Source organism: Portunus trituberculatus, chromosome 17 (genome assembly GCF_017591435.1).
Source record: "Portunus trituberculatus isolate SZX2019 chromosome 17, ASM1759143v1, whole genome shotgun sequence".
Lineage (NCBI taxonomy): Eukaryota > Metazoa > Arthropoda > Malacostraca > Decapoda > Portunidae > Portunus > Portunus trituberculatus.
This window is the reverse complement of record NC_059271.1, coordinates 26,960,025-26,976,327: the sequence shown is the minus strand read 5'-3', so window position 1 is coordinate 26,976,327 and position 16,303 is coordinate 26,960,025. Positions and strand designations below refer to the sequence as shown.

Here is a 16,303-nt window from a genome sequence, read left to right as displayed (position 1 = left end):
CCTTATGCTAACATATTGCAGGTTCTTCGGCCTATGTCTCATGTGAGGTGAATATAATGTTCAGAGATGCTACCGCCTTCACAGAGATGTATAATTAAAGCACCAGGTGGTGCATGCGAGATTAATAAAATACAGCTGGGCCCTTGATCTCGATCCCACATGAGGGACAAGGGATGGAATGCTTGCCATTACCTGGCACCACCTGATGCTCGCAGCGGGAGCGGTTACGTGGCCAGACGTGGCATCTGTTGTAAAAACGGTAATAATTCCGACAAAAGTTAGGTTTGTGCTTCAAAAAGACGAAAAAATTAATTACAAAAATTGTTTTTATGAATAGTGATTAAGAAAAAAGTGAGAAAATTATTTGAAATGGTTTTCCTTGGTACAAATCGGAAAATGAAAAAGAAAAAGTCGGATAAAACGCAGTCATTAGAAGTGGCGATCCGAGAAAATAAACAATTAACATGAAATCAAATGCTATCTCTTTTCACACTAAGAATTGATATAAAAGGACAAATAGATAAACATTTTCGCTGTAGGCACCACATGACTCAACTTGTGCGTGAAAAGATGGATAAACGGATGACTAAACCTGCTTTTAGGTACACATTCATATCGGTCAGCTCACCTCTTTGGTCATCTCCTCCTGACGAAGTTCCCATGACTGCTTGAGCTTTCTGATCTCCTGCTCCTTCTGCACCTTCATGGACTCCACGGCGAGGTGCTTCTCTTCGGCGTGCAGCTCGTCCAGCTCAGCCTTGAGTCGCGAGCACTCAGACCGCAACTTGTCCTCCCACTGGCGAGAAGAGAGTTTTATTGACCTAGTTCTGTCGTCCGGGAAAAAAAGTTAGCAGCGACACTTTCCACTCTCCGTCCCTGCATTCGTACCCTTGTAGTTCCAAAGGTCCTTTCCCCTTTAATACAATCTATGTTATTTACAAGAACCATACTATTAAAATTACCCTGGTAGAGAATCCAACAGACATGGTCTATGTATCACCTGCTGGTCTCACTTTTCTCTCTTTCCTTGCCTACAGCCATCACCACCTCCTTCCTCCTTTCTTCATTTGATTCCTCCTGCATCTACCTTTAGACTCCTCATCTAACTTTCCTTCCCTTTCACATTTAACTGTTATTCCTCTCTCCGTTCCAAAACGTAGCCACTCATTCTCTACGTCCCTTCATTGCAACTTCTTTCTCTCTTTCCCTTCCCACCTTCCATATTCATTAATGTTTTCTCCCAGTCCCCCATCCGTCCTTCCCTCCTTTCCTCCTTCCCATACCTATATCCTCCTCCACCTCTCCCCCACCCGGTCTGTCTCCTCTTCTCACTCTCTACTCGCGTCCCTCCTGGAAACTCTGATAACGCCATACCAGACTCTGTCCCCTAATGAACGCCTCACTTAAGAGACTCATAAAGTAATTAAAAATAAATGCTATTGATAAGTCTACGTATACTGTATTTCCCTGCTGTTCGTCACGCGCCACCATCCGGCCTTGCCCAGACCAGAACTTATCTCTCTCTTGCACTGAACATTGAGTTGCAATTATTTCACACCAAGCTCTGATAAGTAGATATATACAGGTAAATGTTCAAGAATAATATTCGTTGATAGATAAGGGTTCAGTATCAAGACTGGATGGAAGAGAGAAATTAGTACATAGGTTCCTGGGATTTTAGTTTTTGGTGTGTGTATTTTGAATTTTAGCATATCTATATGAAACATTAAAAAGAATTACGATCGTTTTGCGTTTGCCATTCATTTTCGCTTGAACATTTCCTGAATGTCTCGCAACTCTAAATATTTAAAAAAAGTGATAGACACTCAGGAAAATCATGCACATTATAATATTTGCATAGCATTGTTCTTACTATATTAAAAAAAAGGTGAAAGGACTAATAATAATGTAATGAAATCATGATTAAAATTTCTGATATCAATGCAGTCGTGTGTTGAAACCTTGTCGGATGAAATGAAGCAATTAAGGTGATTCATCCCTCATATCTTCCCTTTCCTTCCCTTGCCCTTGTCCTCCGCGCGTGTCGTCACATGCAGGTCAATTAAGGAGACACGAGGGAAACACAACGACAGCTTTGCTAATTTTCCTTTTCACGTGAGAAAAAAGAAGCCTTGGAGGCGAGGCAAGCTGGGCGAGTTCGGGATCTTGGCAGTCATTGCTTGATTGGTGAAGAGTTAAGGCTTCTTAATCAGTTCATCTCACATGCATATAATGATAGTTACATTGCTTAATAATCCAACCCTTTACATTGAACAAGCTAGTTTTCATAATTGTTTGTGAATAGTCTTTTGATAATGTCTTCAATGATTTCTGTCATAGACTCACAATTGCACTTCTTATGACATTATAAAATTTGATATCTAGTATATGTTGAACTTATGGGGGAACTTGGAAGTACACCTGAGGATCGTATTCATAAACAATCTGCACTCTCACTATGACTATTATTTTCAAAGGTCACAGAGATAATTGACTGGGTTCTCAGGAATGTTTATCCTGTTGATGTAGCAGTCTTACTTTGTCACTAGAACCGCAAAAATACCCTTAAAAACCAGTGTATATCCAACTAAAGCCTTTTTGGATGCAGAGGAAGTGCGGTGCAGACGTGTCAGAATATGGTATTTAATCCAACGTATTCTCTGGAGAAATTATGGAAAACTTTGAATTATACTTAAATATATCACCTACGTAATCTAAGAATCTCTGAATACTGCCTTATCTTCAACTCTTTAGCCTTAGGATGATGAAAAATTTCGGTTTATACACCCGTAGATATCTAAGAGCTAATCCTTCTGTCATTCCTGTGGGCTCTGTAATAATCCCCATGTATCCCTTACTCCAGCCAACTAATATTAGTTCACCTGTCACTCTCAGTCCGCCACACAGCTGAGAGTCTCACATCAATTTAACATTCAGTGCATCGCGTGTCGCACTATTAATGTGATGCAAAACAAGTGACATTTAGACACCATTCTTGTAGTAAATGTGCAGTATTCACGTAATACTAAGTTCATTCACTCGAGTTTTGATTATCTTTTCATGAAAGTAGTAGTAGTAGTAGTAATAGTAGTAGTAGTAGTAGTAGTAGTAACAAAATAATGATAATAATGTAAGTATCTCTCTGAAAGTGCAGGTAAATCATCATTATTATTATCATTATTATTATTATTATTATTATTATTATTATTATTATTATTATTATTATTATTATTATTATTATTATTATTATTATTATTATTATTATTATTATTACTATTATTATTATCATTATTATTATTATCATTATTATTATTATTATTATTATTGTTATGATAATAATAATAATAATAATAATAATAATAATAATAATAATAATAATAATAATAATAATAATAATAATAATTATTATTATTATTATTATCATCATCATCATCATCATCTTATTTTATTATTATTATTACTCTTATTATCACCATTATTTTCGTTATCATTATTATTAATATTATTATTATCAGCTGTATTATTATTATTATTGTTATTATTATTATTATTATTATTATTATTATTATTATTATTATTATTATTATTATTATTATTACCATTATTGATTTTATTATTATTATTATTATTATTATTATTATTATTATTATTATTATTGTTATTATATTATCATAATCATCATCATCATCATCATTATTATTATTATTATTTTCATTATTATTATTATTATTATTATTATTATTATTATTATTATTATTATTGTTATCATCACATCATCATCGTCATTATTATCATCATCATTATCATTGCTAGTATTGGCATTATTTTTTATTATAATTCTGTTTATTACAAATATTATTTATTATTACCTATCAACATTACTATGATTACATTCCTGCAATCTGTCAGACACACAATACCCTCCTCGTTAATTGCATTCTCCATGAGTGGACCCCGCCTCTCCTTACCTCGGCGTTGAGTTCATTCTTCATCTTTTCCTGCTTCTGTCTGAATTCTGCCTCCGTCTCCTCCGCCTGCCGCTTAGCCCGCTGAAGGGTGCTCTGCGGAAGAAAGACCTCCGTTATAAGCGTCTTCTGGCAAGCAGTGGATGAGTGTTCGGTATGTGTGTGTGTGTGTGTGTGTGTGTGTGTGTGTGTGTGTGTGTGTGTGTGTGTGTGTGTGTGTGTGTAGATGTCTTTGTGTATTTTAATCTTCTTTCGTAGTTGTGTTGTAGTCGATCTGATAAGAACGCATTTTCTTCATTGTGTGTGTGTGGGGGGGAGAGGTGAGGGTGAATGGGGGCATCATTATATTTGGTATTCATAAATATTCAGCAATTCTAACACATAAATAAAGAATGATACTGAAAAAAAGTCACTGTCGAAATATTAATGATGATTATAATAACACTAATAACATCGTTAAGTACCCTTGCCGAGTATTTAATTATAGATACAATTTTCATTACTTTCATAAAGTTTATAATTATCTTTGGAATGAGCACCCGTCGGATTTATTAATGAGTGCGGCGCCCTGCCTGTGTGTATCCTCCCCGAGGGAACTGAAGCTGATGCAAATTACGTCTGCTGTGTGTGTGTGTGTGTGTGTGTGTGTGTGTGTGTGTGTGTGTGTGTGTGTGTGTGTGTGTGTGTGTTCGCTGCACCAGGTGACGTCAGGAGCGGATGTATTCCCTTTAAAGATGCAGGGGTGAGTGGGAAGACTGGTGGCGGTGGTCGTGGTGGTGGTGGTGGTTGTGGTCAGTAGCTGCTGGTACTGGAGGCACCACTCACCACTCATCAGATTACAAACCCAAAACCTCCTCACATTTTTTGAAGCAGCCTACATATCTAACAGGCATTTTCTCTGGTCTTTAGTCTCTTACTAGCTTGCGAGGAAGATATCAAGAAATTATCGTGACGGGAATTCATTGGTGTCTTAAGTAAATTCACAACATATGTGCGAGAATCAATCACGTCTGAGTCCGTGTGAGCAATGTTCTTGTGGTGGTGGGAGTAGCGTGCCCTTCATGGGAGTGAAATGGTCTCCTCAACTCACCTGATAGTGGTCGGCGGGAAACAGAGGCGAGACAGCGTAAGGGACACACACAAACACACAAACACTTCCTACCTGGCGGGATGCGGGTGCTTTCTTGAGGCCTCGTATTTCCTCCTCAAGAATTTTCTCCCGCACTTTTAGGTGTTCCATTTCCCTCGCCGAGGCCCGCAGCGCCTTCTGCAGCTCGTTGGTAACACCGCGGAGCTGGATGGCCTCTGCCTCGTAGCTCTTCAGGTGACCCACCTCGGGAACACAAGGGTCACACAGGTCATACACACGTCCCGGAGTTCCAGACCCGGGCGGGTATAGCGGGTAACAAGCAAGGATGAAGGGAGACAGGAAGGCATGGAATGTCCCGGTGTGGAGGGTGAGTACCAGGGGTGAGGTTCTTACAAAACTATTCAACATATAGGAATGGAATGGGAATCACTTATTTCAGTTATGTCCGTAATTGGTTTGTTTGTATTCCAATACAAGACCTTGATGTATTAAATTTATGGTAAATGAAAGATAATATCTCAAGAAAACTTTAACACGAGAAAACAAGATCTAAATGAGGAACAAGCATGCGTCCGTTATGGCTTAGAACTATTTCCTCCACTACGCAATGTTCTATGTGTAAGAACTATGGTAATGAGAACTTTGCGCGGCTCTACTGGAATGTGTGGACAAAAACTGAATTATGGACCAGGACGGGAAGTGGGACATGTGGTTTACTAGAAAGCGGAAGCAGGAAGCAGGAAGCAGGATACGTGTAGCACGGCTAAGAAGCAGTAGGAGCAGCAGCAGGAGCAGGATATCAGTAGGAAAAGTGAAGTAGTGAAGGAAACACCAGGAAAAGCGAAGCAAATATTGGGGATCATGCTACAATAAGGCGCGGACTACCTCACCTTGATTGACTCATGCATCTCCTTCCTCACACACACACACACACACACACACACACACACACACACACACACACACACACACACACACACACACACACACACACACACACACACACACACACACACACACACACACACACACACACACACACACACACACACACACACACACACACACACACACACACACACACACACACACACACACACACACACACACACACACACACACACACACACACACACACACACACACACACACACACATGAGGAAGGGGTAAAGATCAGTCTGTGGCACTAACCAGCAGCCCAATGCCCACACGGCGGTGCTGAACTAGAGAAGCATGTACTTTGTGTCTTGGTGAGACTGGTGGGCATCTCACGGAATGACTCGCTCAGAAGAATTATGCTGAACTCTATCAGTAAATAGAGGACATGAGGAAAGTTGTAATTCACAATAGCGAACACCCGTGAGTCCCGCCACCTCGCCACCTCCGCCCACACTCACCTCCATCAGCTGCTCGTCGGCGACTCGTCGGTCCTCAGCCACCTTAATGAGAGAGTCTGCCAGCTCCGACTCCACCATGTCCCTCACCGCACTAATCCTCTCCTGGAGGGGACCCGAGCAGCAGTTAGTGGGGTGCAGGACAGACCATAATGGATAACATGGAAAGGGAATGAGGGAAGTACGAAATGAATTGTGAGGGGAGGCCCGACGGGTTAGTCTCTTGGCTTCGGGCCGGCCAGGAAGATGTGAATAAGCACGTAGCTGATTCAGAATGCAATGCCAGGGAACTGGACGCGTGAATACCGTAGGTTACAAGTGTCTCGTGTTCAGCAAACCTGACTGTAGCAACGCAATATATGTAATAAATCTTAAATAGTCATTCGTGGAAGTACTTGAAATATTTAGGCTGCAGATATATATTCTAAATACATTTGATTAGATATTCAGAATGCAAAGGTGATAAGAAAAAAATATGTAATACAAAGCAAACTAAAATGATTTTCGTAGAAATGGATATTCACATGCGGTATTTGAAATTAATAAACATCATGCAGTGTGAAATTAGTGTTGCTTTAATAATCATGATGAACAACTGACCTTCATAGTACGGCTGCTCCAACACATAGAGATACAACACATTACTGAGTGAGAATCAATCAGCAGGCGAACCAACTACACAACCTTGTCCTCAGGACAGGGCTGGGAAGGAAGGGTCTGCGAACTTTACCGATTGTAACTTTCAGGCAAGAAAGGAAATGCTTTTGTTAGCCTCACAAAGAAGGAAAATGCAGTTTCCCACAGGAACACTAGGCCTGCGAATGGCATCGTGGATGGGAACATGCATGGGAGACAAACAGATGCTTCGCCACTTCTTCCACTGAACGTAACAATAACCTTACTTTACGCAACCAGTTACTTTTATATACTAATGGCGCCTTACCTTTAGATGTCCTCTTAAATCCTTTGTCCTCTTCCACACCCTCACTTTGTGTCCCATGCCACTCCCTGTCTTTCTTTAGCCTCACCTCAGCTTTCCTATCACGCTCCTCCATCTTCTTCTTGTGGTCCTTCTCCATCTCGCGCAGTTTCCACTCGAAGTCCTCCATCAGCTGCTGCTCGCGGGTGGAATTCATGGTCGTCATGTTCTGGATCTCCTTCTCGAATGTGGAGATTAGATCCTCTCTCTCCTGCGCGGCCTCGTCCAGCGCCTGTTAGTGCCACGGAAAGAAGGTTACAACGTTATACAGGAGAGGGGAAGGGAAAGGGACAGGGAAAAGAAACGAGTCGGGAATGGGGAGAAGAGAAAGAACAAAGACAGAAGGTGTTATACAGAATACAAGAGGAGTAGGGAAAGTCAAAACGGAAGATATAGTACAATACACACACACACACACACACACACACACACACACACACACACACACACACACACACACACACACACACACACGAGAGGCAGGGTTTCCTTCTCCCTTTCCTACGTCATAATTAACCGGTCAACTCCTGATTACCCTCAGCCTCTCCTTCCCCTGTCATCCTGTTTAACCTTTATCCCTCTTATTCTACCACTTCTCTGATTTAATACACCTTTTTATCTTTTACTTCTATCCAATTAATCTTTACTACACACTATATCTTTTGGCGGTTTACTCGTTTAACTCTTCCACTGAAAAACGCAACAATTTACAGCACTAGACGTAATGCATGAAAACTTAATGAACATCTACAAAAAGAAGGCAATTGAGAAGAAAAGAACTAAAATAAATGATAAGTGGTTCATAGATTAAAGAGACGAGTGACCATTAGCAGCGAAACATTACTCCACTTTTTACTAACATCTTGGATAATCTTGATCTCCTCGTCTCGCTCGGCCTCTGTCTCATCAATGGTCTTGGCAAGCTGGTCTCGCTCCTCCGTCATCTTCTTTAGCGTCTCCTCCATCGTCTTGATCTTCGTCTCTAGTTCCTCTGTCTTGTCGCAGTCTGAGAGGGAAGATCATACAAAGTGGTGTTGAATTAGAGTTGCAAGGAGGGTGTATATTCTCTCTCTCTCTCTCTCTCTCTCTCTCTCTCTCTCTCTCTCTCTCTCTCTCTCTCTCTCTCTCTCTCTCTCTTGCCCATTTCTAGTATCAATGGGTCGTAAAAAATACTATAAAATTCTCCAATTCATTAAAATCATCGTTATCCTTCATACACAGCCATATTCTCTCCCCTCCCGACCCCTCTCCCCTACCCTCTCTCTCTCTCTCTCTCTCTCTCTCTCTCTCTCTCTCTCTCTCTCTCTCTCTCTCTCTCGCTCTCGCTCTCTAATTCACTCACTGGTCTTGGCGGCTATCTGGTTCTGTAGGGCAAGGTTCTTCTGACGGGCGGTGTCCAGGTCCTCCTCCAGTTTATTGAGTTTCGCCTTCGTCAACTCCATTTCCTCTTTCGAAGTCTCCAGCTCCGTCCTGGCGCCTAGAGAAGATTGGAAAGTAGTCGCGTGAGTGTGGGATTGGAAGTCAAGCAATGGATGAGCGGGTGACTGTATGTAGTAAAGTGAATATTGACACAGTTGAAAGGTATTATGTAAAAAAAATTGTGGTTATGTATGGAAGGATGAAGAGGCAAGTATGGGTAAGGGTTTAAGGAGTTTCTCTGATATATATATATATATATATATATATATATATATATATATATATATATATATATATATATATATATATATATATATATATATATATATATATATATATATATATATATATATAAAAACTTGAATTTGACGAGAAAGACGCACCACGAGGGTTCTCCAGCGTCACTTAAGGTCCATCTATTGTCAAGCTACGTTCGCCTGTGTATGAAGTCAATGGCCGTCATTCTATCCCAGCACATTTTTGAATACCGAGATGAAATGTCTAAAAGGTTACATTCCTTTCTGTTTTATTCCATCTCGTTCCCTTTCTTTTCTTTGCTTCCCATTCTCCTCCTCCTCCTCCTCCTCCTCCTCCTCCTCCTCCTCCTCCTCCTCCTCCTCCTCCTCCTCCTCCTCCTGTTCCTCCTCCTCCTCGTCCAACATTGCGAACATGTACTACAATGAAGGGAGAGAAACGACATTTTTCCTTAGGTTTCTTATCTTCCAGGAACAGAGAGAGAGAGAGAGAGAGAGAGAGAGAGAGAGAGAGAGAGAGAGAGAGAGAGAGAGAGAGAGAGAGAGAGACTGGAGATAGATGGTTTTCCCAGACTTTTACGAGAGGAGGAATTTGGTACTGCAGAAGTTAAAAGCTGGAAATCCAAGGTAACGGAGAGAGAGAGAGAGAGAGAGAGAGAGAGAGAGAGAGATTATGAGTGTTTCGAATGTAAAAGTTGTTTTCACATTACCTGTTTGTTTTTTTCCGATGTGCCATTGATTAATTAATGGTATTGCGTTTAGTCGGTAATAAATCGCTTGGAACATTGCTCTTGATTGTCATGTCCAACACTTTTATCGGTCGACTCGTCACTATAAAAACGTTTCCCCTAATTTCCTTCCACTTTACGATATTACCTCTATCGATTCCTTCACTGAAACGTCATATTACTGATTTCCTCTCTCATTTTAATGGTATTTTTATGTATATATATAATTTTTTTTTTGCAATTTCTTGATGGCGTTGTTTTCTTTCTTTTTAAAATCACTTTCTACTGTAACCCTTCAGTACTGCAACGCATTTTTACCATGAAATTTTTGGGAGGTGATTAGAGGTCAAATGATTAATGGCCAGAGTCTTCACTATTTTAATCGACGCATAAGTTTCTGAAGCAGTAAGAAATTGCCAAATAGTAAACAAATTAAATAGGAAAACACGTCCTGGTACTGAAGGGGTTAATCTCTTCTCATTTTCTTACGTATTGGTCCCCTGTTAGTCTGTTCTTTCTTCCTCGCTTCATTTCCTCTTCCTTCTGTATTCTGCGCAGTCATAAAGCTTCCGTGTGTTCTTTGTAGTGTCACCTTTCCTTTCTTTCACCTTCCTTTTACCATCTGTACCGAGCTATTTCTCAGTTTTTACACTTCCTCCTTTTGTCACGTCTCTCTTTCTGTTTACCTATCTGTCTGTCTGTCTGTCTCTCTCTCTCTCTCTCTCTCTCTCTCTCTCTCTCTCTCTCTCTCTCTCTCTCTCTCTCTCTCTCTCTCTCTCTCTCTCTCTCTCTCTCTCTCTCTCTCTCTCTCTCTCTCTCTCTCTCTCTCTCTCTCTCTCTCTCTCTCTCATCATAACTTTATTGTTTTTTTCACTGGAACCACTCGCACAGCCTTCCAGGGACCACTCTCAGCGCTTGACCAATGCCACGCCAGGGCCTTCTATTGTGTTAAGCCCAAGAGGACAGTACTGAGAGGAGACCAACCATTCCCCTTCCCTCTTAATGGAAGTGTATCAAATAAAAGAAGAATGGAAAATCTCTTCTCTCTTTCCCTATATTTCTATCTTATGTGTCCTGTTTGTTTCTCTCTTCCTGACTCTCTTGGCTCTCTAGCTTCCATGTTTTGTTTTTTCTTTCTTTCTTTCTCTTTCTCGCTTGTTTTTATTGTCTCTTTTTTCAGGTTGTTTTTTTACGTTTTTCTTTACTTTGATTTTTTTTTTCGTAATGTTAGCTGGTTTCCTGTTTTCGTGTGTGTGTGTGTGTGTGTGTGTGTGTGTGTGTGTGTGTGTGTGTGTGTGTGTGTGTGTGTGTGTGTGTGTGTGTGTGTGTGTGTGTGTGTGTGTGTGTGTGTGTGTGTGTGTGTGTGTGTGTGTGTGGTTTTCTTTGTCTGCAGTTTGTTGTCCACTTTTTTCATGAAATGTTTTCAACTTGCTCTCTTATTTTTGTTATTATTATTATTATTATTATTATTATTATTATTATTATTATTATTATTATTACTGATCATAAATATCATTTTTGATATTATTATCATGATTATTACTATTATCAACATTATCGTTAGTGGTAGCAGTAGCAGTAGTCGCAGTGGTGGTGATGGTTGTAGTGGTGGTAGTAGTAAAAGTAGCAACAGCAGCAGCAGCAACAGCAACGGTAGTAATACTAGTAATAGTAGTAGTAGTAGTAGTAGTAGTAGTAGTAGTAGTGGTAGCACTACTAGTAGTAGTAATAGTAGTAGTAGCAGTAGCAGCAGTAGTAGTGGTAATAGTAGTAGTCGTAGTAGTCGTAGTAGTAGTAGCATTAGTAGTAGTAGTTGAAGTAGTAGCAGGTATTTGTTCGGCATTTGAAGTATCTCCTTTTGTCTCTCTCTCTCTCTCTCTCTCTCTCTCTCTCTCTCTCTCTCTCTCTCTCTCTCTCTCTCTCTCTCTCTCTCTCTCTCTCTCTCTCTCTCTCTCTCTCTCTCTCTCTCTCTCTCTCTCTTGTTACCTGAGCAGTACTGATCTTTTTCCCTTACTGGATAATAATAGCAACCTTCCCTAATTTCTTCCTTACTTTTTCCTTGACTTTTTCCCAATAAGTTCTTTTGATTATCCTCCTCCTCCTCCTCCTCCTCCTCCTCCTCCTCCTCCTCCTTTGACATAACTATCAATATCACATCTCTTTTATATATATATCCTTGTTATTCCCGTTTCTCTCTATTACTACTACTACTACTACTACTACTACTACTACTACTACTACTACTACTACTACTACTACTACTACTACTACTACTACTACTACTGTGTCTTCTGCTCCTATTACCCTCTTTTCCTTTCCCATTTGTCTCGCTCCCTTCCTCACTCGAAACGTGACTAATGGCGGGAAAACGAGTGAGTGTGGCCGTTCAGAATGATGGATTGTGTGTGAATGAGTGGCTGTGATGGTGGTGGTGATAGTGGAGAAGGTGGTGGAAGTGGTGGTGGTGGTGGTGGTGATATTTCTCGTGATCATAAATTTTAGTATTTTTTCTTTTTCTACAACTACTACTACTACTACTACTACTACTACTACTACTACTACTACTACTACTACTACTACTACTACTACTACTACTACTATAATTACCCAACAAAGCACTATAGGATTCTTTGAAACTAACAAAGTAAAAGAAATACGCGAAGCTACGTTCACTTTTTAGGGAACTAATAAAGTGAATGTTGCGAGTGAATAAATTGTAAGCTGGAAAATAAGTCGAGTAACATTTCTTTCTCTTTAATATTTGAGATTTTGAGAAAACACACACACACACACACACACACACACACACACACACACACACACACACACACACACACACACACACACACACACACACACACACATCCACTCTCTCTCTCTCTCTCTCTCTCTCTCTCTCTCTCTCTCTCTCTCTCTCTCTCTCTCTCTCTCTCTCTCTCTCTCTCTCTCTCTCTCTCTCTCTGAACTCTTAACCTTCATGTTTTTTTGTTTCTCTTTCATGATCCTTTATCGGCAAAGTGTTTTCTTTTTGCCACTTTTCAACCTTTTCCTGGAATCTTTTTGTATTCATCTTCTTTCATCCAACTTTTCTTTGCTGGTGTTTCTCCATTTGTCTTTTCTTCTTTTGTGCTGCTGTATTTTTCTCCTTTTTTTTTTTTTAACTCAACTCTGCACGCGTTCTCTTACTCCCAAGCTATTTCAGGATTCCAGTATTTTTGTTTTTTCCTGCACAGTGAGTAACGATCCTCTCATGTATCGCACTCACGGTAATAGTGAACAATATTCTCAGGCAAATGTACTGCTGACCAAATGCCACGAAACTACTTTTTTGTCTCTCTCTCTCTCTCTCTCTCTCTCTCTCTCTCTCTCTCTCTCTCTCTCTCTCTCTCTCTCTCTCTCTCTCTCTCTCACACACACACACACACACACACACACACACACACATCAGCAACAGCAGCACAGCATATTTTCTCTCCTCTCTTGCCTTTCCATGTCACTGGTGGCGCTCGAGCTCAGAAATTAATTAAACTCCACGTAAGGGCCGAAAAAGACTTTAATTATCGCGGGAGGATAACCTTATGCATGGTCGGGTGATTATTTCCTGTGTGCTTGTGATATATCCCGGAGGCTGGAGACTAGGGAAGGAGAAAAATGAGAGGTGAGATGGAAAGAATTAGATAGAGGGATGGGCACATAATATGGAGAGAAAAAAAATGTGGATTGAGTATAAAGGAAGGGGTGAAGGGTGGAAATATGGAAGGGATGGGTGGATGAAGGGAAGGTGAAATAGAAGGAGAGAGGGAAAAAGGAATGGAGGTAAGAATAATGGAGGGATGAAGGAATCGCAGATGGAGTGAGAGAACATGTGAATGTCGATGGAGAAAGAATTGAGAAATGGAAGCTAAAGGGACAAAGGCACAAGTCTGGGGATGAACGTGTAAAGAGTACAAGGTAGATGAACAACAAACGTCACCCTTTGACCAATAGATTGACATAAAAATACTCTCACTTATTTTTCTCTTCATTTTTATTAATATATATTTAATTTCGCTTTATTTGAGACAGTAATATCTTTTTCATTCAACTTTGCATGTGCAGTTTTCATTCCGAGCTATTTCACTTCAAAGTCAAAGATGCGAGATGAAAAAGGATTGAGAGATAAAAGGCAACCATTGTAGTAAACGAATAGAACAGAGGAAGGATCATCTCGAAATTTTCTGAACCAAACGGTTTTGAGATGAATACATTTTTGCTACAAGAGTCACGGCTGCAGTTCGCGTCAGTCCATCCGGTGAATCTCCTCGTACCCTGAAGCGTTCGAAAAGCAATCATAGTACTCAGCAAGCGTGAAGCCGCCCTGCCATACGTAGAGCATAGCAGATGGCGGGCATACAGAGAGGGACAGAGGGGAGAGAGAGAGAGAGAGAGAGAGAGAGAGAGAGAGAGAGAGAGAGAGAGAGAGAGAGAGAGAGAGAGAGAGAGAGAGAGAGAGAGGTAAAACTAAATAATAGAGAAAGAAATAAGGAAGATAATGATAAGAAAGAACGGATATTTACATTGGGAGGGTAATGAGATGAGGCTTAAAGATATAAAAAGGAACGCCTCTTGAAAAAATATTGGTAAACTCTATCACACACACACACACACACACACACACACACACACACACACACACACACACACACACACACACACACACACACACACACTCTCTCTCTCTCTCTCTCTCTCTCTCTCTCTCTCTCTCTCTCTCTCTCTCTCTCTCTCTCTCTCTCTCTCTCTCTCTCTCTCTCTCTCTCTGATAGTCTATACAGTTCACAGTCTTTCAGGAACACTCACGCGGCTTACAAATGCTGCACGAGTACACTGTTAGGACGCGGCGGAAAAAATATCCATCCTGGGAATTGAATGGGGCTCAAATATCGTCCGCGAAAAGCCAACAATAAACGTTTCTTGACCCACTAGCATTGAGGCGGAGTGTACCTGGCTCTCAGGGACTGTTGGGAAGTGCTTTTAGATGCTAATGTGTGTGTGACGGTGAAAACATGAACGGAAAGGAAAAGATGAGTGAGTAATGTTTCAGTGTAAAGATTTATACACATCGCTTTATCCTTCTTTCTTTTACCCCTCACCATTACCTGCATCTCTCCCCAACTGTCACGTATCTCAGTTTTCGCGGTCTGGTGCGCTCGCTGTTCCCAATCCATGCATGGGAAGGGGTCACGAAATCCTCAGCAAAGACTCAAATCCTCGTGCTTTGCCGTGTGAAGCGATGGTAGCGGAGCAGATACAAGTAAAAAGAAGGTTGATTTTTTTACTCTTCCAGGATGTGGACCCATATTTAGAAACGCTTTGCTCTCTCTTCACAAGTATTTTCATAGGCTACAGAGACGAATGACTAGGTTCTGAAGAGCGCTTTCCTGTTAATAGGGCATAAATGTTATCCTTATGGCAGTAGAACCGTAAAAAGGCCATTAAAAACCCTTGTCACTTCAACAAAATTTTCAAAAGTCACCATGGTTTGGACAAAAAGTTTCAGAATATAACGCCTCTCAGCTGATGGAAGATGTCATGAAGCGACATGCGTGCTGTAAGAGAGACTGCTGGGAAGATAGAGCCATAAACAGAAGCAAGGTAGACAAAATATTCAACGTTAGCAGCAGCAGTAACAACAGCGGTTATACTGATACATCGTCTCCTTTGCTCATAAACATGAAACGGAAAGGAAATTTTTGTGTTCAAGCTGAGAATGAAGCAACAACAACGCCGTAACAGTGATGAGAACAAGTATAGGTTATAAAAAATGCTTTTGAAATGTACAAAATTTGATATCTAATGCTACCTAATTGTATGTGTGTGTGTGTGTGTGTGTGTGTGTGTGTGTGTGTGTGTGTGTGTGTGTGTGTGTGTGTGTGTGTGTGTGTGTGCGTGCGTGTGTCGTGCGTGTTTCTGCATGTGTGTCTGTGTGTGTAGAGCAGAAAAGAATGAGGCGGAGGAAAAGGAAGAGAGGGAGGAGAAAAGGAGAACAGATGAAGAAATTTTGAAGAGAAGAAAAGAAAAGAACAGAAGAGGAAAATGTGATGGTGGTGGTGGTGCTATTATTGCACTTACTGATGAAAGGGTGGGGGAGAGGAAAGGAGGGAGAAGGGGAGGAAAGGGAAGAACAGAAGGGCAAGGAGGACTCAGAAGAGCAAGAAAAGGATGGAGGCTTAAGAGATTGTCTGACTCCGAGAAGACTGAAGCTGGTGGGACTCTGGGGAGGAGCAAAGGAGGAGGAGAAGGAGGAGAATAAGAAGGAGAAGGAGGAGGAGAAAGAGAAGGAGGAGGAGGAGGAGGAGAAGGAGGAGGAGAAAGAGAAGGAGGAGGAGAAAGAGAAGGAGGAGGAGGAGGAGGAGGAGGAGGAGGAGGAGGAGGAGGAGGAGGAGGAGGAGGAGGAGGAGGAGGAGGAGGAGGAGGAGGAGGAGGAGGAGGAG

The 16,303-nt window shown here is 41.0% G+C and overlaps 2 protein-coding genes across 8 annotated transcripts in view; one reads left to right on the top strand and one right to left on the bottom strand.

Annotated features, from left to right (window-relative positions):
* LOC123504992 (trichohyalin-like) overlaps nt 1-16,303 on the bottom strand; it is a 335,118-nt gene that overhangs the window by 7,702 nt on the left and 311,113 nt on the right. For 2 of the 5 annotated variants that reach the window (XM_045255983.1, XM_045255984.1), the window contains exons 14-20: nt 8,772-8,906; nt 8,290-8,435; nt 7,479-7,661; nt 6,454-6,555; nt 5,128-5,298; nt 3,969-4,061; nt 629-796 (exon numbers count right to left, since the gene is read on the bottom strand). In XM_045255983.1, the coding sequence (XP_045111918.1) occupies nt 629-796; nt 3,969-4,061; nt 5,128-5,298; nt 6,454-6,555; nt 7,479-7,661; nt 8,290-8,435; nt 8,772-8,906 (998 nt within the window). The remainder of the gene's footprint in view (nt 1-628; nt 797-3,968; nt 4,062-5,127; nt 5,299-6,453; nt 6,556-7,478; nt 7,662-8,289; nt 8,436-8,771; nt 8,907-16,303) is intronic. The other 3 variants (XM_045255986.1, XM_045255985.1, XM_045255988.1) reach the window with 3 other exon arrangements.
* The window catches only part of LOC123504998, a 253,154-nt gene that overhangs the window by 157,110 nt on the left and 79,741 nt on the right, over nt 1-16,303 (top strand). The gene's annotated exons all lie outside the window — the stretch shown is intronic.